This window comes from Plutella xylostella, chromosome 25 (assembly GCF_932276165.1).
Source record: "Plutella xylostella chromosome 25, ilPluXylo3.1, whole genome shotgun sequence".
Taxonomy (NCBI): Eukaryota; Metazoa; Arthropoda; class Insecta; order Lepidoptera; family Plutellidae; genus Plutella; species Plutella xylostella.
In genome coordinates, this window is record NC_064005.1 from 9,001,315 (window position 1) to 9,027,140 (window position 25,826).

General features: G+C 36.5%; 1 protein-coding gene across 1 annotated transcript in view; it reads left to right on the forward strand.

The window, feature by feature from the left end:
- Positions 1 to 25,826, forward strand: part of LOC105384853 (neurexin-1) — a 114,580-nt gene that overhangs the window by 58,561 nt on the left and 30,193 nt on the right. The window contains exons 6-9 of the mRNA XM_048630086.1: positions 15,778 to 15,927; positions 16,935 to 17,095; positions 20,564 to 20,590; positions 25,211 to 25,369. Of these exons, the coding sequence (XP_048486043.1) occupies positions 15,778 to 15,927; positions 16,935 to 17,095; positions 20,564 to 20,590; positions 25,211 to 25,369 (497 nt within the window). The remainder of the gene's footprint in view (positions 1 to 15,777; positions 15,928 to 16,934; positions 17,096 to 20,563; positions 20,591 to 25,210; positions 25,370 to 25,826) is intronic.

The window sequence follows — 25,826 nt, forward strand, 5'->3', positions numbered from 1 at the left end:
CAGTTGCACCGGATATCGCTCGTTTGGTCCTCTCTAGGGACTCTGTAGGTATATTTTTAACGTTTGAGAGAAATGCTAGCTTATCACCCAGCCTGATAGTATGCTGAAAAGTTTGTGTACTCAATTGAAAATATTGCAACATGGTCTTAGCAAAGTTAGAACGTGGTTGAAAGACGAATAATCGAACACAATTTCAGATATAAAATAAATTCACACCTTGTACTAATGTACTCCTTTGCGGGGTAGGCAGAGGTGCATTGCAATTTCATCATCATCATTGGCCACAGCATCTATATAGATGATTGTTGCAGCGCTCGTGGGTTATGGGTTACGACGGCCGCACCGTCGTTGATGGCTGTATAGTCCAATAGCAGCACGACATTTTTTGCCACAATGGTTGCAGACGTAACGCGATTCCAACGGAGGAGACATAGCACGGCGAATTCTTTTCTGCTTTAGATTTTCAAGACAGCCTTCATCATGCTTCGCCATGCCTGCTTGAATATCGCGGCGCCATTCAGGTCTCATTTCGGCGCGCGAATTGCAATTTCAGAATTATAATTTAAGGCTGTATTCCCAGTAGATAATCGAAACTGTGAACACTTGGCATACTTCTCTCGCAAACTGTTTGCCTACTGCGATCGCAGCCTAACTTTGGATAACTAAAGTTGGGTTTATCAATTAATCCGAAAAGGTATTCCGCTTCCTTATTCCGAAGTTGTCGGTCCGGGACCGTCGGCTGTCGCTAAACAGATTACGACAGAATAAGTACATTAACAACTTTCACACAATAGAGAGGCAATTGATAACACCGCGCTGAAACTTTCAGCCGCCACGGAACTCCTGAAATCTTCAGAAGATATCCTCTTTGCGGATCAGTATCGAGACTGTTTGCTTGTCAATAATGAGAACAAGTTTTGGTGGAAGAGAAGAAGGGGATATTGGAAATTATGTTGAGAGTTTGTGTTAAGTCGGTGAAGATAACCTAACGCCTAAAACCTACGTAACGCATTTTACGACTTTTTATAAAGTTATATAAAATATGTTTTGATTAAGTGGGGATTTTGGGCATGTGCTAGTGTAAAACGAGAACATAGGTATATTGTAACAAAAGAGGAAAAACGTTGCATCACTAATTATGCAAAGTAACATCTCCTGATTTATTGTTCCATTGAAAATATCGTCTTTTATATTGTGATCTTACCAAGGATTATAACATAATTCCGTTACCGGCACAATTAGCACGGTAAAACTTAATGTTGCTTATATTTTTGCGCTATAAACTAACGGATATTGCCATTTTCATTAATTTCATGGAATTTAAAACTGCGGCTAGCTATATGTATATTGAACATAATTATAGGCAATGGTATAAAAATTATCAGTAATTAACAATTAAAAGTCTATTAGGTCTGTATAAATAAGGCTTATGAGTGAAAGTATTATGATGTTATTTTATGTAGGTCCTCATACACTAAAAGCTAAGTTTAAACCACCGCTTTTACTGCGTCAAAAACAATAAATTACTTGCAACCTCAAATTGGCAGTCGTTTGGCTGAACTAACTTCTTGACTTTGCATATTAAGTTACTAATTTTCTCTCCGTAGTTCATAAATCACACCACTAGGTGCTTTTTAGCGCTAACAACCATCCTACTTATATGAGTACAGGTTGATCACTCAGCGAGTATCTTTTGGAGCATTCCATATACATTTATAAGCATACGGTGTAAGTTTTCATTGTTATAAACAACAAACAAAACAACTGACCATCTACTACTCTACGAGAGTTTGAGATTAAACGCGTTTATTTTAGCAGAGTTTTGCGTAAAATAAGCGCTAAACTATGACACAAATGCGGACTATACAGTATACAATGAAGTTACAGCAACACGGAAAGCCAACTGTATCCTACCACGCGGAAAAAACAGCTGATAATTGTTTAAATGCACTCACGAGCTTACATAAATATGAAGCAGTTTACGTAATTATATACAAGGCCTGTTTTGTTCAATTACTAAAGTCACGTTATCAGAAAATACTCATCCACGGCAATGAAACTGATGTCAAAAAAAGTATATGATTTAGGGATGGAAGAACTTTCCCAGCACTGGGAATAAAGGTTCCATAAAAAACAGTGATCTTTTTTACCTCACCTGTAGTATAAGTATCCACCTATTACAAAACTGTTGTTACAACTTTGAAATCTGGCCACTTCAGGTATAATTTAAGGCTTTGAAATGTCACACCTATTAGCTCGTCTAGTTTGACCTTTGAGCGTACACGTGTGGTGTGAACCGGATCCGGACATTGTAACGTGAGCCTGACTACAGCGTGCTAACCTGGCCCCTTAGCATGAATTTTTATCGTGAACGTGAAGTCATCGAGTAATTTTGTAAGAAAATATGAACAGCGCCCATGACGGTCGGAAGAAGAAAAAAAAATTACCAACTAAACTAGACGTGAAGTCATCGAGTAATTTTGCTTCTCGTAAACGATGAAAATTCATGCTAAGGGGTCTGATCAGAACACTCACTAGTTCAGGAGAGACCTTCGCCTTGAAATATAAACTTTAATTTTAACGCTTTCGGATCACCACGTATCGGGGGGTTAGTTTAATTCAGCTTAAAAGGTTTTCTTGTACGACTTCCGGTATAAACAAAAGGCTATAGGTTGCCTGGCAGATATCGCTTTTAGTGATAAGACCGCCTTTTGTACCCTAATTAAGTAGCAATTTGTTGATCTTATTATTCTTTGTTGGTGTACATTTGTTCTCTGTGAAAGAGTCACAAATATCTGTTCATTCTGGTTCATCCATACTTACAAACTTTCACATTCATAATATAAGTAGAAAGGATTTTAATTGGGATATGTTGGTTTATGTTTCCTCTTCATCAAAATGAACATCATAACTTCATGACGTAATCTTATACTATCAGATTTGAGATTGTCGTATCTGCACTATGTAACGAAACTTCCAAGAATACTGTTTATTTGTGGCGAGGCAACCTTGTTAGAACTAAAATCAATATTTCTATTGGGAATCAAGAAATTGTATAACATAGGCACATCCATAAAAAGGGAAAGTTTCTACAACATGTACGGACTTTAAATACTGTTATTCGAATAAGTAAAAAAATCATCTCGAGCTATCGTAAATCAAATTATGTGTACTTAATCTATTTTTACGGTAAAATATTAAACTTCCGGAACAAAACAACTCCAGAAAAAAAAACAGCTATAATCTTACATAAATAACAGTCATTATACTGCTGTGATCCGTTAAAAATACCGCCGAAAAACATGTACGATTTCATCTCATAAATCGCCGATATTTCCAACTACTGGAGGTGAACTTGCTGTAAGTTCGGCCCAACACGCCATGTGCCGGCTAATATCCCAGGGGTCACTACAGCTTCACCAAAAACAAGGGTCGAGAGCTTTCATGCAATACGATACTTTAATACCTACATAGAGATAGAGTCGTGGTCTTATTTTTTAGTAGGGTAGAGTGACCCCCGGCTCCAGTATGAGGCATTAAGTTTTTTAATAAACGCAGAGCCTTGTGCTTCTTGGGAAACTAGAGTAATTTGCGAAAAGCCATAGTTCAGAATACTGTTTATGGCCTAAGTAGTGCAGTATTTGTTGAGCGCATTAGCATGCCAGGTTATGGTGGGATGACCGGATGGCGTGGTGGTTAGGAACTGTTGTGGGTAGCAGGGTCCTGGTAACTTGATCGGGGCAGATATTTGTTTAAATTGAGATTTATCTGGTATTGGTCGTGGTCCTTGGGGCCTAAATTTAACAAATTGTAATTGCTGAACATATCAATTTCTCTTAGATTAATCTTGCGAATTCAAGAGCATACGTTTATAAAAATTAAATTACACTTTTGGTGACCCTAGCGTGTTATGTAGTTAGGAAACAAAATTTCACGACCCTAAACATATTATGAAACTCAAGTGAAGTCCTAAATACAAGTGAGATCTCACGTGCTTGCACGCCACATTATGTATTTGGGTTACTTACGTTTATAAAACATTTACAGCTTAATGCTTTTACTATGTTAGAAAATTGAGCCCTTTTAATTGCGCATGCTTCTTTCAACACAATTATTATTGCAATGAAACACTTCTTGTTAGAAATGTAGGCTTCTAGGACTCAATTAGGGTTCCGTATCAAAGCGCGCCAAGAGAAGAAGAAACTCTAACAGTTCGTAGGATAATTTACTTTTCATAAACCGTTTCAGATTTCAGACCAAGACAAACATCTTATGGCATTCTCCTTTTCCGATATGATTAGAAATAAACTCAAATTTATAGTAGGTAAATAACCTAAATGTCCGAACCTGTAAAACCTTACTTCTTAGACCCACGTTTGATGTCGCCAAAGTTTAGGAAATAATTCGTCGTAAATACGTAAGTAGGTACATTTTGAGTTACTGAAGCCAATTTTTCCTTCCCTCGTCTTAATTTATTCCAGTTTTCGCCTCGGTGGAGTTTTCTCCTTTTAAAAGAAGTCTGTCACGCATTCGCCTAATGGTGTTAGGGAAAGTCACATGGGTAAAGGAAAATTACCAAAAGGCCAAATAACCTTTTGGAGATAATGGCTTGTTCTCGGAATAAGTGTAAGTAATTTCAAAACGGTATTGGGTTTTGTGAAAAATTTGCAATTAGGTATACCTATCAATACTATGTTTTTCTGAAATATTTCTCGTACATACCTCGGCAAGGATGCGCCCATACTACACTACAGTACCTAAAGAGTACAACATGCACCTACCTAAAGAGGTTTAGTACTGGTATTGTATTTGCTGAAATTTTATATTCGTAAATGACAAATCTTTAGTCAACCTGTTGGTCCGCCTTGGGACAACACATTATTTTTTTCAACGTTGAGTTGGGGTGAAGCGGGGGCCGATGGGACTACTTACCGATGTAACGAACGCTTCGAGAGAAAAACAGGAAAATACTTTTAAAAGTAATCGTTTCAACTTGTTTCTTTTGCTATTTTTAATATATTTTTCTTATAAGTGGTAGGTAATTTTAAGCTTTTATATTTCTTAATAGTCATTATGAAAGTTTTTTGTATTATTCAAAAAACAATCAAATATTTTTAAGGCTCCACAGCCACACACAGAGTATTCGAGTAACGTACAAAGCCAAACACCGCCATTAAAGAGAAAGGAATAGATCCTTGTCTAACAAGGTTTTACTTTCTTTTCAAATACAATCCAAAGCATCTTAAATTGTCGTTTAGATCCAACCCCTTCCGCCATCTTAGAATCCAATGTTTGAATGTGGAATTAATTCCGATTTGCAATTCCGTTTTAGATTCAACGGTATATTTGTATTTCGAAACACCGGAGGTAGCATGGAGCGGGTTTGCTAAATTATTACCCTGCTATAGTACCTAATAGTTAACTTGGTTGATTATTTAATTTGTTGGTACCGTATCGAATTTAATTACCTACTAATTAGCCCTAATGATACAACTTTTCATAAAACTACCCTACTTTACCTAATTTCAGCTACAAAGTTTTCTACTTTTGCATACGTAAAATGTGTGATTATAATATTTTGACAACCGAGCTCTTCCGGTTCCAAGTTTAAATTTAAACGGAAAGTGCAGTGTAACGGCCATTATCACGCGCTGACTAATGAAGAATTATGACGTCATAAAGCCTGCTATACGGCACAAAACCTCTTTTGTCCAGGCGCAAAACAGATATTGTCATTAGGGGGATGAACGCTGGCCGAAAATATTTTGTTAAAGCGGAAATTCTGAATTTAAAATTTATAATCGCCGCGGCCACGTGGTCTGCATTAATCTGCGTGCGGTCCGGTGATGTGGGTGAGCGAGATATGACACGGGAGATTTAAATAATATTCATAAACAGCGTAACTCGGCATAATTTGATTAGTTCCGTTCAATATGCTACGGTGTTTTTTTCCCGCTTCCAATAAAAAAGCGATAGGACATAAACACTTAAACAACTCCGAAACAACATGACTTGCAAAATAAAAAACGGGGTCAAACAAACGTCATCACACCATTCCGCAGAGCGATCGTAAAGAAAAATCGTACCTTTTTTGTACTATGTTATGTATATAAGTTGTGAATTGTAATGTGTTTTTAATGGTGCAAAATAAAGAGTATTCTATTCTATTCTATTCTATTCCTTCCAAATTCAAACCGAGTTCTCACCGGCCATTCACAGCTACACCGGAAGTGAGAAGGTCGCTCGGACTGGCCGGCACATGCTTCCGTTCGTCCGTCGTCGTCTCATTTCCGTCGACACGCGCTGGCCACTCGCGCGGCGGCCATTGTTGTTCGCGCGAGCTGTCACGGAAATTGCCGATTGCGTCCGAAGGTGGCCAGAGATGTGAAATCTGAATTTAGAAGCGGACGCCCGTTTTCGACGTCCTAGGTGCACTAACTTTAGTCTACCCTAGGAAAGCAATGTTTTATGGTAATCTTCGATCGAAGATGGTAATATTGTATAAAAAAGAAAGTTATAAAAGAACCAAATAACATTATACCTACTTCTCCTTTAAGAATACATATTATACACAGCTATACTTTTTAGTAAATTGAGAAAAAAATATGAAATTTAATGGTTTCGGTACTTAATAATCATTAGAATCAAATACGCAATGTTACACATGAATTAATTATGAATAACATGTGCCTACCTACATATATTCGACAAAATATTCAAGCAATTTTATTATGCATAAATACCTAATACATAATATGCGTATCGGAACATTTACATCAGTTTGGTATGCATACCGGGGAGTCCTTTTTGAGTGCAGCGAATCAACCCGGCTACGTGATTGCGCCAAAATTCGTAAAAATCCATTCGAAAAATACCCCCGATGTAGCCGAAAATGGACTGAGAGGGTTTTGGTATTCCTGTCGCTCTCTTTGAGTATCAATTTTGTGGTTTGTGCATCAGAACTCAACGCTCCATTTTGAAAGAGACCATTTCTGGACATGTGTGTTGCTTTTAAGCTGGGAAGAAATTGAATTCAGTGCAGTGTTTTACACTAATGGATGGGCCGTTAGCACTAAAGATTTGTCTTTTGGAGACAGAAATTTCTAAGACTGGTACTGTTTTTCAGATAGTTTTATGACGTTAGTACTAATAATTGAATACCATTTTATAATGTTTTTTTTATTGCTGACCGAATGCGCATCTATACATATACATGTCCCTATGTACGCCAGGAAATGGTCTTATATCACCATCGATTCCCCTAACCATGAGTTTACATCAAAAGGTTTAGAGTTCAATTTTGAAAACTGCCAGGCGGGTGAGACAAAAACAGTCGTTTTCAAATATGCACCCTTAGGTCACAAATGGATATAATAACTTATTGTTTTATATGCATATTATTTCATATAAGTTCATAATTGGGAGTAATTATAAAGTTTATTTCACCAAAATCAGCAGTTACGTCAAAACTTGAGAGCTCATTTCTATGCTTTTAAGTTGGTAGGTTTATTATTTTATAATAATATACCGAATATCAAATAAAGCTTTATTCAAATCTATAGAAATATTGATTCTACATAATGAGTCTGCCCTTGAAATCCAGCTTTCCATGTTTCAACGAATTTAGTATTTCAAAGTTATTACAGCCTATTTATCTTTCTAGTCATAAAGCCTGTGTATAAATAGCGTTTAGAAACGATAGAACCGAACTTGTTTTTGAATTAAATTTACATTGAATACGAGCCTGTAATTATACAAAATTGAGCTTTTCGATATTTTCGACGATTAATTCGATAATGTCGATGTAGTCATTATGTATGCCACTATAATTTTCATTAGACAGGGTATTCACCGATACCAGAGGGTCATTCTAGCTTACAAAAACCTTAGTTTCGGAGCACTGCTGTGGACCACGACTCTATTATGAACCAAAATTAACCTATTAATCCTCATCAATCGATCAATTTGTGATTTGGTACTGTATCTCATAAAAGCATGTGTGAATGTGGCGTATTGTTATTTGAATCAGGGTATAGGCGTATTATCTAAAGTTAAATTCATATTACAGCAAGCTTCCACGATAAATCCCGACGAATTGAGAACCTCCTCCTTTTTTTGAAGTCGGTTAAAAATAAAGAATAAGATGCGTGACAGAATTTGTTATCCTTATATTAACTAAAAAGGAAAGGTAGTTTTTTCAAAGAATCTAAATAGAATCGCATTATCCACCCGAACCTTTATGAATAAACGCGCAGATTTCTGCTCTCCAAAATGGTAATCAGGTACTTTCCACGCTTTCGGGATAGAAGTGCTTAGGCCATCGGACACCGACGGAGAAAAGTATAAACCTTTAAAAACTTTTTACCTCTTCTAACGATAATATGGTAAGTATTATAACCAGCAGAGTAGCTTTTTTTTAAAGTTACTTTTGAATCGTACTTAAAACAAATGGAATTACCTATAACTACGGTTACGCGTTTGTAATAAAAAATGTAATTCAACCCTTTTGAGAATATATTCATTTAACTTTCCCTCAGATCTTTTTAGAAAATAGCTTATTCAGAACTTCAGTTACCTACAGCAAACAAATAACGCTTTATAAATAACTTTAGCTTAATAAAAAAACATTTACATTTTATTAGAAAATTAGCTGTGACAAACAATTTTAGATGGTATCAAAATTAAGCCCATTTTTATAGGACAAACAGTTTTTAAAAATAATTTGTATTAAGTTTTTAATTAGTTTAACATTATTTAGATTTCAATATAAAACTGGGAGCTTTGTTTTCCTATCATATAATATGTATCGCTATAGTTAAGACAACCCGCACTAGGCCAGCGTGGACTAGGCCTAAAAAAACCTTCCTTCATTGGAAGACCCGGGTAAGTAGTAGGGACGTGATGGGTTGTGATTTTGTGATGATGACGATAGTTAAGTTTCACTGTAACTGTGCAATTTACCAAGGATTAAGTAACCAATCAAAATCACGATAAAGGAGATTTGACGCTTTAACAGTAACATAGGTTTAGGTAAGACCCGCTGGACTGTCGACCATAGACTGCGGTACCCGGTAGTGCCTGGACGAGGAAGCCCGATATTAGACTGATATGTCCCAGAAGCCAAAGCACGGGGCTCAAACTCATATGTCAAGACGTGACAAAAGCACTCGCCCTCGAAGCAGTGCGATGTGAGTGAGTGCGACGGAAAACTTTTGTCACGTCTTGGCGTGCGCGTCTTGTGCCCCGTGCTAGGGCTTTTGCTTGGGAGAGTCATAATCATTATGTCCAGCAGTCGACATTTATAGACTGATGAAATTCCAAGGCAATTGGCTAAATCCCACTATTTAAAACACCACATTTCAATATGCAAATGCGATCGTAAGGACGGGCTTATGTCCGAAGGACATTTCCTGATATCGACATCGCGCCATTACACCGGCGTGCTAGCGACTAAGGACACCTGTGATACACAACAAAACTAGATGGAAGCCATTATTCTAATGTTATTAACTTTAACCGTATCTAATATCCTTTGTGAGTTTTGTTAATTGATTAACTAATTATATTAGTAACCTGAGTTATTAATGTTATTATATATTTCTACAACTTTAGCAACGAGAAGAAGCAAAATTCGATACAAAGAATGTTGCTTCTTCATAGATATTTTGTAAGTCAATCATTTATAGTGATTTTTTACTATGAGTATGAGTACCTAGTAGATTTTTGCAAACTCATGTGCCTATTTATATACTAATAACAATATAGTGGATTGCATTTTTGAGCCATATTTAGGCGACTGCTACCACTCAATTGCACAGACAATGCAATAAAAATATGCAGTCCACTTTAAATTCAAGCCCCGCAAGAGGACCAATAAAGGATATTTCCAAACACAATCATAGATAATTGTCCAATTTCAATGCTCACCAGTGTACAGGTGTATATTTCTGGCCACTCAGCGATTCCAAAGCGAACATCTGTGTAACACATAGCAGATCGAGGCTCTAGTGCTGAGATGCGAAAAGAAACCAGTTTCCCATGCAGCAATATAATCGCTGAAAACCAACGCTGTGGTTATCCTTATCCTTATCCTTACTATCCTTATCCTTACTAATATTATAAATGCGAAAGTAACTGTGTATGTCTGTCTGTCTGTCTGTCTGTCTGTCTGTCTGTTACTCTTTCACGCCAAAACTACTGAACGGATTTGAATGAAATTTGGTATACATACGGTCTAGACCCTGGGAAAGAACATAGGCTACTTTTCATCCCGGAATTCCCACGGGAAAACTTTTTAAGGCGAAGCGAAGCGCGCGGGAACAGCTAGTATTATATAATCTACAGTACAGTACATGCTGAGATGTCAAATACATGTTTCTTTCTTTGCATGCAACGATATATTTCTTAAATATGAACTAGATTAGGTGACAGTGCTAAAGAAACATCTCGGCAAATAGCAAATAGCACCCCACTTCTACCACTGAGCTGTTATTTTAAATATCTGGGGACATCTCACACACGGCCATCCGACCCCAAGCTAGGCAGAACCTGTGTTATAGGTGTCGGACAGCTGATATATCTGTCGCAGGCAACTGGTTTAATCTCCTGTTTGATTGAACCACTAGCCCGTTCATTGGATGGCGCTGTTCAGTTGTATGACTAAAGGACAACTCGTCAAGTCGTTGATTGTAACGTTCGACGTCTTGACTGAACGTCATTCAGCGAGGTCGTTGAATGGGATATAGTATAGCAACTTTGTAATGTCTGGTTAGGGTGAACATCACCAGACAAGAGTCAACAAAAAGACTATGTTACAAAGCTCTTATCTCACAAATAAACTAAATAATAACAATAAACGTACCTTCATATTGTTGTTCATAATTATCCAGTTTCGCCACTTTTTTTCTTTGAAACTATCCGCCCGCGGCGTAATAATAGGTAAATCCATGTTGTCACACTATTTTAACACAAATAACGCACTTTAAAGCTAATTTATTTGCAAAAAACTAACAATATAGGTGCTTTTTGTGTCAGCTGTTAGCTGTTAGACGCCATATTTGTTTTATTCACCACCTGACTGATTTTAAGTCAGCTAACTAGTTGGACGTTTTGTGACGCTTGTACAATCAATATTCGGCCTAGTCATACAACTGAACAGCGCCATCCAATGAACGGGCTAGTGGTTCAATCAAACAGGAGATTAAACCAGTTGCCTGCGACATATCTACACAAATACATAGATAGATAGATACTAAATATAAATATCAACACCCAAGACCCGAGTACCTACAAATATCTGTGTTTAAACAAATATCTGCCCCAGCCGGGAATCGAACCCGGGACCTTCGGCTCAGTAGTCAGGGTTACTAACCACTACGCCATTCGGTCGTCATCATTTTGAATTAGTTTTGTATGTGACACGCACCATCTTGTTCGTACATTCTAAATCTACTTTTCTGTGGTTTTAGACTCGCTGAGTTTGTCTGAATAGGGTATCAGGTTAGAATGAAGGTATTACTGTGCTAATAGTAACGTGGGTCTCTGAATTTTAATGATTACAATCTGCGGTAAGCCCCTTATATAAGATAGCTTTGGTCTAATTATGATTTAGGAAAATATTATGTAGGCAAAGCTTATAAGTGTATGTACCTATTGTAATTTTTGTCATAATATTATTGTCGATTTTTATTTCTTTTCAACAATGAGTAAAATGTGCGTTTTCAGGAATTACCAAAAGTCGTAGAATATATATTGTCTTGAAAAAATAGATCGATAGATATTGTTTATTTGTACACAAAGCGATTTATTCCAGCGAACATTTGAGTGGAAGGATATTTACAGTAATAAAGAAAATATTGTCGGGTGTTAGATCGCGCGAACATAAAATCTAAAATGGCGGATCTCCCTCCACAATATAAAATATCTCTCGGCTTAGATTAGTTACATTGCTCCCAGCTGACTCATAAAGTTTGGGTCAGCGAAAAATGTTTCAACTACTATGTAAATTACGCTATATAAATGTATTATTTTCAAGATACCTGTTATGTTTATTTCGTAAGTCAGTGTTTGAAAAACGAATCACGTTAGTATTATGTTATACAGCGTGTCCAGTAAATACCGCACGAATAGAAAACTGTTTTTAATACTTTAGCAGTAAACTGTAAGTAATAATGAGAATAATAATTATGTTTTCTTAGCCTCTTTCAGATCAAGAACTCTTTATAATAATTAATTAAAGCCACCTAAGACTACTCAAACTTTTTAAATCTAAATTAGTAAAGCTTTTTACATAAAACTGATACTTATGTACCAGTAAAGTTCAGAAACACCTGGCCTAATGTAACTTCTTAGGAGTTTTATTGCGGCCTCGAATGAAATATGTCTCTTTTAAGATTCTTTTTTAAATCAGCTTACCTGTCTCGCTCTATCTTGAAACCTCATGTCTCTTTCTATCCTGTACTGTACCCCCTCTTGAAAGGCAATGTATTGCGTCTGTCTTGCGTTCCTACAATTAAAACAATCAAAACTTATCTTTAAGAGCATTTTTCCAAAAAGTGTAACTCCTATTATACATATTTACTACAATCTAAATATTTGTTGAAATAATAAAAGAACATGATGATCTAATCCGCTATTGCAACCACATGGCCAAAGCTTTTTATTATTTTCAATTCAAAATAGGGAGTAAATCACAAAAGGTAATTCCTTTTTAAATTTCTAAAATGTTTATGAAACCTAAAAATTACGAATATAAAAAGCTACGTAATAATAATGGTGGCACATAAACCCTTTTTATTATTTTAACCTTTATATTACGCGTTATTATTTGCTAGCGTCCCGCGTCGTCTTCATACCATTTATGAGATAATGCTATCATAACAATAATTTATTATGCTAACGGAAATGAAAAATTCGAGCCATACATAATAAAACAGTTATTGTAGAGCCTTTGTTTATTTAAGTAATAACAGTTACTATAATATCGACAGAGTATAACGTATGTTGTGTGTGGAAGTACGCGTTTCTGGAACGAATTGAGCCCGTGGGAAATTTGAAAAAGTGTTATTGAATTTCATGTCAATTACAGCATCGTAGAATCTTGAGTTTGTGGGAAACTATGATAAAGGTATCTGTGTGTAGAAAACCTAGCTTTTGAAGCTCATAAAATATAACAAGGAATGAAGGGAATATGGGTTTTTTATAGTTGAAATATATATTTTTATTTAATAGTATTAAAACTTGCGAGTATCACAGAAGCGCTTACACGTGTGATGAAATTTTCTAAAGATCTCGTTCGCTCGTTAAAATGTCATATATCATATACCGACGTAACGGTAAATTTTAGCTCTTAAGTATACGGCAGTAAGAGCCATGTAAAATGTTCCCTGCAGGTTACACGAGTCTTTCAGCTGAATGCACTGATAACGTGGGCCTTTACTTCCGGGTCACGGGGTTTCAGCACGACTATCTTACATGTACTGGTTTTTACCCGCGACTTTCCCGTGGGAACTCTGGGATAAGTACCTACAGTACACGAAAGCTTAGGTAAAGTGATCAACGATTTTCGTTGTTACCTACACCTATTATGTTCTCCGAATTCTTAGTAGGTGTAGGTAGGTACTAACTGTACGTTTAGAAGAGGATTGCAAAGCGACATTGACAGGAATTGGACCTCGTGTGTTTTCACTAATTTATAAACGTATCAAAGTCACTTTATAAGTTCTATGAATGCAGGGGTTTATGTCTAAAATAAAACTTATGAATGGACAAAGAACAATCGACCAGAAAACAGAAAAGCGACTCTGAATAACTGAGCATTGCCAATACAAGTTACCAACTTACAGATACGACCATCAGTCTTGCCAACTTTACTAATCAATTGCTCTCTCCGAAGGTGTTATAGCGAAGTGTTACAACTTCTGGAGCTCGATTAAAACTGCATGCTAAGTCTACGTCTTTGGTGCAAAACTCGGCTGAGGACGAAACTTCTAAAAGGTCGTATTAAGTATGAGTTATTAGCTTTGCGGTGCCTCGCAGTTTTATTAATGAATTTGGCGCCGTGGTCGGGCTTTTCAGGAGTTTCTCATTTACGTATTTTTTTCTGTTTTACGATTTATTTTATTACACAAATGAGGTTTCTTTTAAAGTTTAAAATGTGAGTTTGAATTTAGCACCCCGTATTTAGTTAGAGATCATTATAGGTGATTTGCAAATCAGGCAAATCTAGCCGTAGGTAACCAATTTCACCAACACGTGAACAATTCAATTTACCTCCTATTCACCTTAAGAGAAACCCATAATTGGTTTAAACTGCCGTTTACGGTAACTATTAAATGCATATTCACAAAGGCATGCGCACATGCACACAAATATACTCCATGAAACTCCCAACTTCATCTTGCATTTCAAATTAATTAATGACTTTAATGAGTAATGAGCGCGCCAAAGCGCCCGCTCGTGTCGTTACAGTGTCGCTTCTCCACTTCTTGGTACTTATTCTTTGCCATTATGCAACTTTACCTTTTTGTACGAGACAGTTTTTTTGATTAATGAAGTTGTGCAAGTTTTTTCGGTTGTCTTTTTGCCGTATTTTTAACATGTTCTGCTATTTTACTTTGATAAGACAAAAACGTGTTACAGTGAATGAAATGTTTGTTAGTTTTATTCAGGTACCTATTAAGTTATTACAATACAATTCTCTATTATCATCATAATTTAACAATGATATGAATTCTGTGATGTTGTCTGATAAATTCATAGTTATTTTACTAAATTTAAAGGTTTTTTACCGTAACCGCCCTCTTTTATTAATATTATTATAATTGTATAAATGATAAATCTCTTTTTAATGATAACTTATTAAACCTACGTAGAGGTTTAATATCTACCGTTCACAAGACAAGACACCTTGTACAACTGTTATGCTTGGCATTTACAAAGCAAATAGCTTACGAACTATCAAAATATGTAGATTTAGTTCCCGACACTCTCGACGCTTAAACTAATTAATGGCGGCACTCGAGAACTTGCTAGTCTCTCGGAGGCAGTGTGACTGTAGGTATAGATGTGGAGTCATAACTCTTTGTCTTTAACATAACTAGTGTAATCTATTATTTTTTCCTCGTTAGCGCTAGGTTTGCTCACTGAGATTATTTTTGCGTTTGATTAGTCCAGAAGATTCCGTGGGATTAATAGGTCAATGATATGTAAATAAAGGTTACATAACTATAATTATTCAAGACTAGAGTCTGATAAACAACACAACACACAACAACAACAACAATTGTGTAATGATAAAATTTTCTGAAATTTGACAAAATATTTTAAGGATTATAATCACTAAACGACGACGTCGTGTCGTAGCAGACAGTTTTTGGTATCAAGCATTTCCCGAGTCACGGTCCGCATACCAGATGCTAACAGTAATTAATATTATTCTCGAAATGGGGTTCCCGAAACTGGATCAATTATTTATTTTAGCACGATTCGGTTATTTTATTGAAATGCAGTAATTAATCAAAGTCACTGCCGTCATCAATTTAATTATGTTGGAAAGATAATTCTTCTTTTTCTTTAGCGTGTCAGTGACGAAATCGAGACACTAGTGCGCGTCTAGGGTTTGTCACCTGGTGAATGGATTACCTGTCAGAATAGCGTCAGTCGCTGAATGGCAAGGGTGAACCGAACTTTATAAAGTTATAAAGTTACTCTTGCGGTGGTGCTCCTTTCGTTTACCTTTCGGGAATAACATAATAACATTAATCCCGCTTGTTACAGACAAGGCGCCGTCAGAAGCGACGTTCCGCGGCGCGGAGTTCCTGTCGTACGACCTGACGCAGACCGGCGGCGAGCCCATCGTCAGCACGCAGGACACCATCTCGCTCTACTTCAAGACAAGACAGCCGAACGGACTGCTGTTCTATACCGGTATGTGGGGATGAATTAGTATGTGATTTGGGTTTGTGAGGTTTTACTGGCTATACATACGTGGGGATGTATTGTAACCTTTGTGGAGATGTACCTAATGGTGGTTAAATAGGAGGGGTGAAGGGCTGTTTGTCTTCGTAGCTCTGTAACTAGAGGTAATGTATCGTTTGCTGATGATGGTTTATAAAAACTATTAAGTTCTTACCATTTTAATTTTCAGTGCGATCAATGAATAATTTTATAGCGCAATTCCTGTTCTGAAAAAAAATACATGGATTTAAAGTTACCGTTTAGTGTTCGATATCATATTGATTCTTTTTCTTGCTTTCCTACAAAGCTTGTTCTTGCTACTGATTTAGAAATCATTCCATATGCAGTGAAAATCGCCAGCAAACATTTTGTCTTGACTGTGAATTCTTTTAACTCAGTTGTTTTCTTGTTACAAACCAGTCTTGTGTTGCACGTCGTATAACTTTGAAACTTACTTCGGTTTGCAACAGAAGCTTGTGAAAAATAAACTAAAGTTTTTTAGTCAGGTAAACTGCGCTGAAACCTAAATCTATTGTCTGCGGCCTGTACTGGGTTTTTCCTGTATAAACCCTCAAAGTGCATAACTCAGCTGCTCTAGGGTGTTCAGTCCCAGAAAGTCCTCGCGAGTGAGTGAGAATGAGACACTATCTTTGTATAAGTATTCACTTTTTAGGTCTCCTCGGAAGTAAATTGTGAAATAGTATACCAGTATCGCGTGAGCGACGCGTTTGGTGATTTGCTGCTCATTCGGTATTTGGACTGTTGTTGTTGCAAGGACGCGCTCTGAATTATCTCTTTTCGTTAATACACAAAATGCAACATGCGCGAACATCAGGTGCCAGGCTGTCAGTTTATTTTTTTTCCGTAATTCATGTTAAGTAATATTTTCTTTCCATCCCGTTCTACCCTTAGATCACGAGAAAGACTACTGCTTACTACTATTATAGTAACTACTACTATCCATCCCTCTCTCCCAGGCCACGAGGCAGACTACCTGAACCTGGCGGTGCGCGACGGCGGCGTGTCCCTCACCATGGGGCTGGGGAACGGCAAGCAGGAGATGCACATCAAGCCCGCCAAGACGCGCTTCGACGACCACCAGTGGCATAAACTGACTGTTCATAGGAGGATTCAGGAGGTAGGTTCAATAAGATAAAGATGGAAGATAAAGGTATCATCACGACCCATCACGTCCCTACTGGCGGGTCACGGGTCACCTTCCAATGAAGGAAGGGTTTTAGGCCTAGTCCACCACGCTGGCCTAGTGCGGGCTGGTGGACAAATATAGATATAATACTTGTGGGAAAAATGGTTTAGTAAGCCGAAACAGAATGATTGGTTGTTGTTAACAAATTCTGTTCTTCCAACTTTTGGGAATTCGTAAAGGAAAGATGGATTTTTTTATTTACGCGTGCAATTAATTTACGCGATATGCAGTGAAAAGGGGTACACTACATAATTCCGAATTACTTTTTTACGAATATGAAAATAACGATTTTTATTATTACGAATTTCAAAGTTCCGAATGATTCACAATCCCGAATTTCAAGTTTCCGAATAATGAAAATCACGAATAGTTGATAAAACGAATTTTCAAAAAACAGATTTATTAAAATGACGAAAGTCAAATTTCCGAATATTATAATTTCGATATTTGAAATGTACGATTTGTATTATATCGAATTGTTAAAATTACGAATCCCGAAGTTTTAATATTCCGAAAATACAAATCCCCAAATGTAATTTAGTTGACAAGAAATAAGTAGTTATCTATTATACATGTATTTTTAAGCTATATTATGTGAAACGCTCCGCTCCGCTTCGCTGCGCTCCGCTTCGTTTTTCAATATCTATGTGCACCTAACACGCTCCTCCTCGCTTTGCTCGTCGTCGCACCTATCTTTAGGTTTAGGTCCCAAGGTTTTTTAGTAACACAGTAAAAATCCGAGCAATTGTATTGCTTTCTTGTGTTACTTAACAACAAATACTACAAATAGTTTTCTATTTAACAATTGTTTTGCTCTATATTTGAAACGCTCCGCTCCGCTTCGCTGCGCTCCGCTTTGTTTTTCGATATCTATGTGCACCTAACACGCTCCTCCTCGCTTTGCTCGTCGTCGCACCTATCTTTTGGTTTTGGTTCTAAGGTTTAAAAAACGTTTATGTTTTTTTTGACAAAATCACGAATTATCATTTTTCCGATCGGGATTTGAATTTTTCGTGATTATAATAAATCGGTATTTTATTTTTCGTATATTAAAGTAATCGTATTTTTTTACGTTCGTATATTTAACAATCGTAATAACAAATGTTCGCGATTATAATATTCGAAATTATAATTTTCGTGATTTTTATAATTCGGTATTTTAAAAAATCGGTATTGGAATATTTCGTAAATTACATATTCGGTGTTATCAAATTCGGAAAAACGTTTTTCGGAATATTTGGGTGTTCCCAGTGAAAAGAATAACCCTTGAGTTTAAAATATAAACATAGTGGTCGAAACAAGCAAGCAAGCAAGAATTATTATTTTATATTCAACAAAGTTTATAAGCAGCGGCTGAGATTCGAACCCGATTTTGTAGGAACTACAAACACAATTTCATTGCAGTCATCCGTGCACCAACAAAAAAGAAACCAAATAAATTAAAAACACAGTGTGCGACCAACAACACGAAAGAAACCCAATTTTCTAACCTTACAGCGGACCTTGAGAAAGAACGGCGAAGGAATTAATTGGAGAATTGAAATGGAACTTTTTACCAGCAAATTGAAACTGGAATCGTGTGCCGTGTTTGGTATTTGCAGGTACAGTGGAGGACTCGCTTGCCTTACTCAATGCCCTTAATACATACGTCGTAACATCTAAATTGACTTACTAGTTTTGATTGAAAACATACACTATACCGATAGTGTGGTTTCGTGATTGCGTTTTGAGTGAGCCTTGGTGGCCACTAATAAACATCACTTACATAAATAATTTCCTGTTGAAAATCTGAAGATTACAGATGATATCGGCTTAATTTAAAACAATACTATCGATGCAAGTATTTCTTTCTACTTTCATAACAAATGCCTATGTAAATTTTTAACATAAGCTTATCATAAGCAAATATTACAGTCCTTTAATAATTGTTTTACCAACAGATCAAAGCTCTTTTATCTTTTGGGCATACAATAACCGCAAAATAATATACGACAAGGTTGTTTGATCGTCGTTTTCAACATTCTTTCATCTCTGCACACAGATTACCCAGGATTAACCACAAAATGTTTAGGTTCATTGGATTTCGAATGAACAGCTCCTGTATTCCGTAATTCCGTGAGTGAGATTGGTTGTTATGAAATGGCTGTCAACTTAGAGCTTTATTGATCAATAATTTAAAAATATTTTAAGTTAAAATTACCTACTTAAATTTAAAATTACTTCTTGGTGTACAAATAAAGAGTTAATTTAATTACTCTTCTATCTGACTTTTTACTGAAAAATATGATTTCAAAAAAGTTTTTGTTGAATATAATGATATGTTATTAGGTTTATTCCTTTTTTATTAGAATTTATTGTGTTTTGGTTAATAAGTCGCTAAGTTGATTCCAATTATCACCGGTTTCTAACAGAAAAGTTACACAATACAGGGGCAAAAAAGAATTGTGCTTCGCGTGACCGTTTCCACATTGGTCGATGGCATTAAATATGTAAGCCGTTTTACAATCGACGCCCTGTCGGCAACTCTGTTCGGTACACTCAGCTAAAGGTGAATCTGTGAGATTTATCGATTTAATTTGTAGTGTTGAAATATATTTTTTCTACAGATTAAGACAGTAATCTGCCACAATCTTCAATAGAATAACATATAATGTTTCAAATGAGATACAAACAAGAAATACGCAGCTGTGCTCGTCAGTTTAAACAAGGTGTCATTGCAAAAGTGGTAACTTCTACAGATATGTACTAAGCAGAAAGGGGGTGGGCTCATTTGATAAAGTGATTTGGTTTGTCAAATAATGAACAACAATGTTTCAAAAGATAATCTTTTTATTCTCAATTTTTCAATCGTCGTAGCATAAAAGTTGCTTACAATGATTCCCTGATTAACACCCTGTCGCTTTGTATACCACTTTTGCAACTGTATAGTGTATACGTAGCTAATTAAAAAAATACATAATGTATTGTAGGATTCAATAGCTCTCGACAATGGCACGGAATAATTTGACCGCAAATAACCTATATTAGCGTTTAGAATTGATTTGTTATAAATTGGTTGCCATCGAGTATTTGAATTATTCCGACAATGAGCATTCCGGTTGGAAACACTGTGGTTGTGTAATATGCCTTGGATATTAATAACTGCCCATTCAATTGCCTGGTTCTACACTGGTTAACACAGTTGTTGGCTCATGATTCCTGAGGGTTCCAACCCTCTCTTTCTGATCTGAACCCTCTCTTTCTAATCTGATCTTAGCCAGATAATTGATAAAATTTGTAATTACTCAGCTAATTTTTTTTTTAAATCATAAAGCAACTTAATTTCGATGTGGTGGTTTTTTGGTACTTTATAATATCGCTGCAATATATTTTAATTTATCAATTTGTTTCTATTTTCAGATCACTCCATTTACGAGCTTCTGTCGGGTAAGTGTCTAAGCTATTTTATATTCTAATTAATACTGTTTAAAGAACAATATCCGTTAGAAGTAGAAGCGATGACAGGTATACATTTCAAGACTCTTCAGAACTGATAAAGGCTTTGTGAACTACTTATGGATTTAAATAAAATTTGGTATTTAGGAAGCGGCCATCCTGGAAAAAAACATGTATTAGTATGATTTTCCGCGGGAAAATCTTTTAAGGCAAAGCTTTTTTAGCTCTCGGGAAAAGCTAGTTTAATAATATCCGCCCTTAAACTCGTTATCTCTAATAACGTTATTAATGGCACAACTTTTTGATCTTCAACTTGTACTATCGAATACCTTGGGGAGGTTTCCTCAAATCCCAACTAAACTATAGTTAGCGAACTTCGGTTTCCAAATAGATAAGATTAAGATTGCGGTACCAATGACCGGTCGAGGAATTGAAGAACATGTATCGGGCAAGATCTAGCTTGTTGATTTCTAAATGTAAGTAAAGCAATGAGACTTTTTTGACATACCTACTGAAGACTAAATTATAAATATTATGCAGTAAACAGTATATATTATTATTTTATATTTTATTTATTTATATTTATAAAAACAGGCATATATAGATTACATTTTTGTTTAACAGCGCCATTAAACCGAAATGGTTTGTCTTGGCACATTAAAATGAATTTACACATATAGTAGGTACAATATTACGATACATTCACGGTTAAACATTACAGTACATTAATCGGTGAAGTATTATACTTATAGGTATTATCTTAACACATCGTACACTCCTGACTTAATACAAAAGCAAGTACCTATTTTATTGTGAGTAAAATTTTATTAGCGTTAGTTAAAGTCAGCTACACCGGGCTCGCGGCAAAAACGTCGTAACCGCCATGCAAACAGCGTCGCTTACGCGTTTCGGTCGGTAGCCCGCTTGAACTGGTTCAGTCATAGATCATAGATAAGAGTTTTTATGGATGGCAGCTATATATATATACAGGTTGCTCTTTACTAGAAAGACAGATATTAGTTTTATGATTATAAATTTAGTTTATAGGTATGTTTTAAAGCATTTTGTTTAATAAAAATAGGTAGGTACTATACGTAAGTATAATATGGTTGTTTATTTAGGTAGGTAGGTTTTTTACAAAGTATTCTTTTAGTTTATTTTTCAGGTTTTTATTATTTATTTCATTTTTAAGTGTGGTTGGCAATTCATTAAATAGTGTAGGAACTATGTATTTATTCGTTCTACGTCCGTATATATTTTTAAAGCGTGCAGTTGTCATTTTTTTGTTGGTGATGCTTCTAGTATGTATTTTGTGCTCGATAGGATTTAGCATGTTGTGTTGGTCGTATTGCTCAACGATCAGCGCGTATTCCACCCGTCTGTGGACCGGTAATATCCCACAGTATTGGAATAGTCTCTGATATTCACCTTTACATTTTTGTTTAATTTTTGGTGGTACAATCTTTTTTAGTAGTCTTATTTGTAAATTGCATATTTTGTCGAGATAGGATTTATAGGTTCGTCCATAGCTTGTGATTCCATAGAATATTATGGATTCCACAAGTGCTTTATACATATTTAATAAAACACTGTACGGTACCTTGTATTTAACTATGGATATTTTGGCAAGGACTCCTCTAAGTTTATCACATACCTTATTGACATGTGGCTCCCAATTAAATCTATCATCTATGATGAGACCAAGGTAAGTTGCTGTTTTGACTTGTTCAATTGTTTCGCAGTTATTGCAGTTGTTCGTGTGTAAGCAATCATGGTTATGTGCTATCAATCTTACATGATGGTCTGTAGGGTTGTGGCTGGATCTTATGTGCATCATTTGGGTTTTTTGAGCGTTTAGAATTAGTCCTGCATCATGTGACCATTTTACCAACGCTGTGAAATCTTTTTGTAGCTTTTTCATTGCCTCTGTCACACTTTTGTCCGCTGCTATTAAACAAGTGTCATCTGCAAACTGATATAGGGAGCAATGTTTAATAATGTTAGTGACGTCATTTACATAAACCAGGTAGTGAAGGGGACCAAGGACGGATCCTTGGGCCGTGCCTATTGAGACCTTAACATCATCACTGTAGCAGTCGTTTATTTTGACTCGATATTTGCGGTTGGTGAGGTAGTTTTGGCACCATTGTAGCAATGGTCCCCGGATGCCTGTACTATCTAATTTCTTAATGAGGTAATCGTGTTTAAGCGTGTCGAATGCCTTGCTGTAGTCGATAAACACGAGCACAACATGTTGCTTCTCATCCAGGTAAGTATTAATTTCATCGGTAAATTTTGATAGTAAAAGTGTTGTGCTTTTTTGAGCTCTAAATCCAAATTGTGTGTCTGTCAGTATGTTGTTGTCTTCATAGTATCTGTGGATGAGACCAGCTATATATTTTTCGAAAATTTTGTCTAAGATTGGTAGTATTGTTATCTGTCGGTAATTCGAGAAGCAGTCATGTTTACCTTTTTTGTGTATCGGTCTAACGATTCCTAACTTTAATTCATCTGGGTATATTGTGGTTTTTATACTCGTGTTTATGAGGTTGGTAATGGCTGTGACTATCTTGTCTCCGATAATTTTTATGTCGATAGGACGTATGCCGTCCTGTCCTGGTGACTTACGGGGATTGAGGTTTTTTATAATTTTGTGAATATTTCTATTTGTAGCTTTCTGGTATAGCATTGATTTGTCTGTCGATATTATGTATTCAGATTCATGCATTAGTTGTTGGTTGCATTTTGGTTCAATATCTAGGACATTTTTTTCAAATGTTCGTGCAAAGATATTTGCTATGTATTTTTCATCACTTTGATCTGTAACGAATGCCTTTATTATGGCTTCGTCAACTGATTTGACTATTTGTCCTGTTAAACTGTTAAGTATTTGCCATAATTTTCTTGCAATTATAAAAGCGAAAATACATTTCCGTGACCATGAAGAGTTCAAGGCCACTAGACAATTTATAATCGTGTTTATACGTTTAAGCGTCGGAATTATGTAGCAAAACCTGCCATTATTTAAAATTAAGCAATTCATAATTCACTGAAATTGTTGAATTCATGACGGTTGTGTCCGCTTTTATTAAATTTGATTGCGTTTAAAGAGAGGCTACTTCAGGTATAAAGTTATTGGAAAATACAATTTTAATAAAATATGAATGAATGCGGTTTTTGCTCTGTATAATTATAAATGAACGAATAATAAAAATAAAATCAAATAGTTAAAAACTGTTTTAACGTTTGACCCTGGGGGTGTTTTTCATACAAAAAATATGTTTTACTCACAAAGCTTTGTGGTATTACTCTTTTAAAAAGTGAAATTATCATCCTTAGTAGATAATTCGCAATTTATTTGGTACCATTCGATAAAAGCATTTAGGCATAATTGAACGATAAGATCATGCATAAATTAATTAAATCTGTTTATGATTTGAAACGAATTATTTCTTACGATCTTCCTACTATCCATAATACGAAGCGTTTACTTCAAAGCGGTGATACGAGGAATCGCTAATGAAATTGAATCTCTCAAAGAGATTGGAAATTGGACGTTGACGATAGGTAAAGTCCGACAACGCTGTCTTTGCAACAGGCAAAAGATGGCGTTTTTATGAATGAAGAGCAGTAAGATGTTCCACGTTTAGGGGAGTCGCTAAATAGCTAAACAAAAACTAACGTTGTCCGATTCTATTTTAGCATTCGGGCACGTTCTATTACGATATTTCAGGTTATTTTGGATGAATAGCGCAGAGGTCATAATTATAGCATTTATAAAGATGGGAAAATATAGATCTCGCCTATATTCATAACGCACGGAAAATATTATAAAATGTACCTATATAAAAGCTTCATAAAGTTCAATCGTATTTAATTGGCATTTATTAGTTTCTAACTTGCAAAGTAAATTCAAGCTTTGAAGATACTTTGCAGATGAGAAAAATCTAGTTCAGAGTTCCAATATCAGGACTCCAAAGAATATTACATTTTTCATTTTATAGAAACCTTCCTGGGACATTTTAGAATATTCACTATTGATCCATTAGGGATATTGGGAATACATTTTAGCGCAACAAAGGAACTTTTCTGTTTATTAGCTTTTTGAGTCTCACAGTCCCAAAGAACCACTTCCAGTAATTTGTAGCATCAATGCATCCTTGCCTATCCTGGAATGAAACAGGCCAATCTCAATGAAATTAGCTGACAACCTGGATTAACATATAACCTACTTTTTATCATAAAATTCTCAAGGGAAAACCTTAAAAAGCAAAGGTTGCAGAAAACTTGACTTTGTCGGATTGTAGTAATGTTAGGTATTTAACAAAGTATATATACTAACCATTTATATGAAACTAGCTGTTACCGCGAGCTTCGCTTCGCCTTAAAAAATGTTTCCGTAGGAGTTCCGGGATAAAAAGTAGCCTATGTTCTTTCTCAGGGTCTAGACCATATGTATACCAAATTTCATTCAAATCCGTTCAGTAGTTTTGGCGTGAAAGAGTAACAGACATACACAGTTACTTTCGCATTTATAATATTAGTTAGGATGTTAGGATGTCAGGATGGTTTCAGGCGTGCCATGGGTACTCAAAACCCCTTTCCCCCCAGGTATCAGCAATAGTAGACGACGTGTACTGGTCGCGCGCGCACGCGGCAGGCGGCTTCACTCTGCTGGCGAGCTCGCGCGCGCACGTGGGGGGGTCCCTCAACGCACGGGCCCTGCCCGGAGCCAGGGTGCACACCAACTTCGTGGGCTGCTTGAAGAAGGTATGTAGCAGGCTGACCAGTTGACTTGACATCTGGTGCCAACAAGCTTGGGGTTGCCTGGCTTGGTCCCTGGTTTTGTGGCCAGGTGCCAGATTGTAGTGTCTTTGTTTTGAGGGTTGTCATAACTTGCTGTCACTATTGCGCTGTCATGTCGATGGCTTCACGCTGCTGGCGAGCTCGCGCGCGCACGTCGGGGGGTCCCTCAACGCACGGGCCCTGCCCGGAGCCAGGGTGCATACTAACTTCGTAGGCTGCTTGAAGAAGGTACCTACTATCCAGACCAGTTGTATGTAACCTGGCTACCAACTAGCTTGAGGTTGCCTGGCTTGGTCCCTGGTTTTGTGGCCAGGTGCCAGGTGTACTGTCAGGTGCAGGGTTGTCGTCACTCGTTGTTACTATTGCGCTGTCATATCGATGGCTTCACGCTGCTGGCCAACTCGCGCGCGCACGTGGGGGG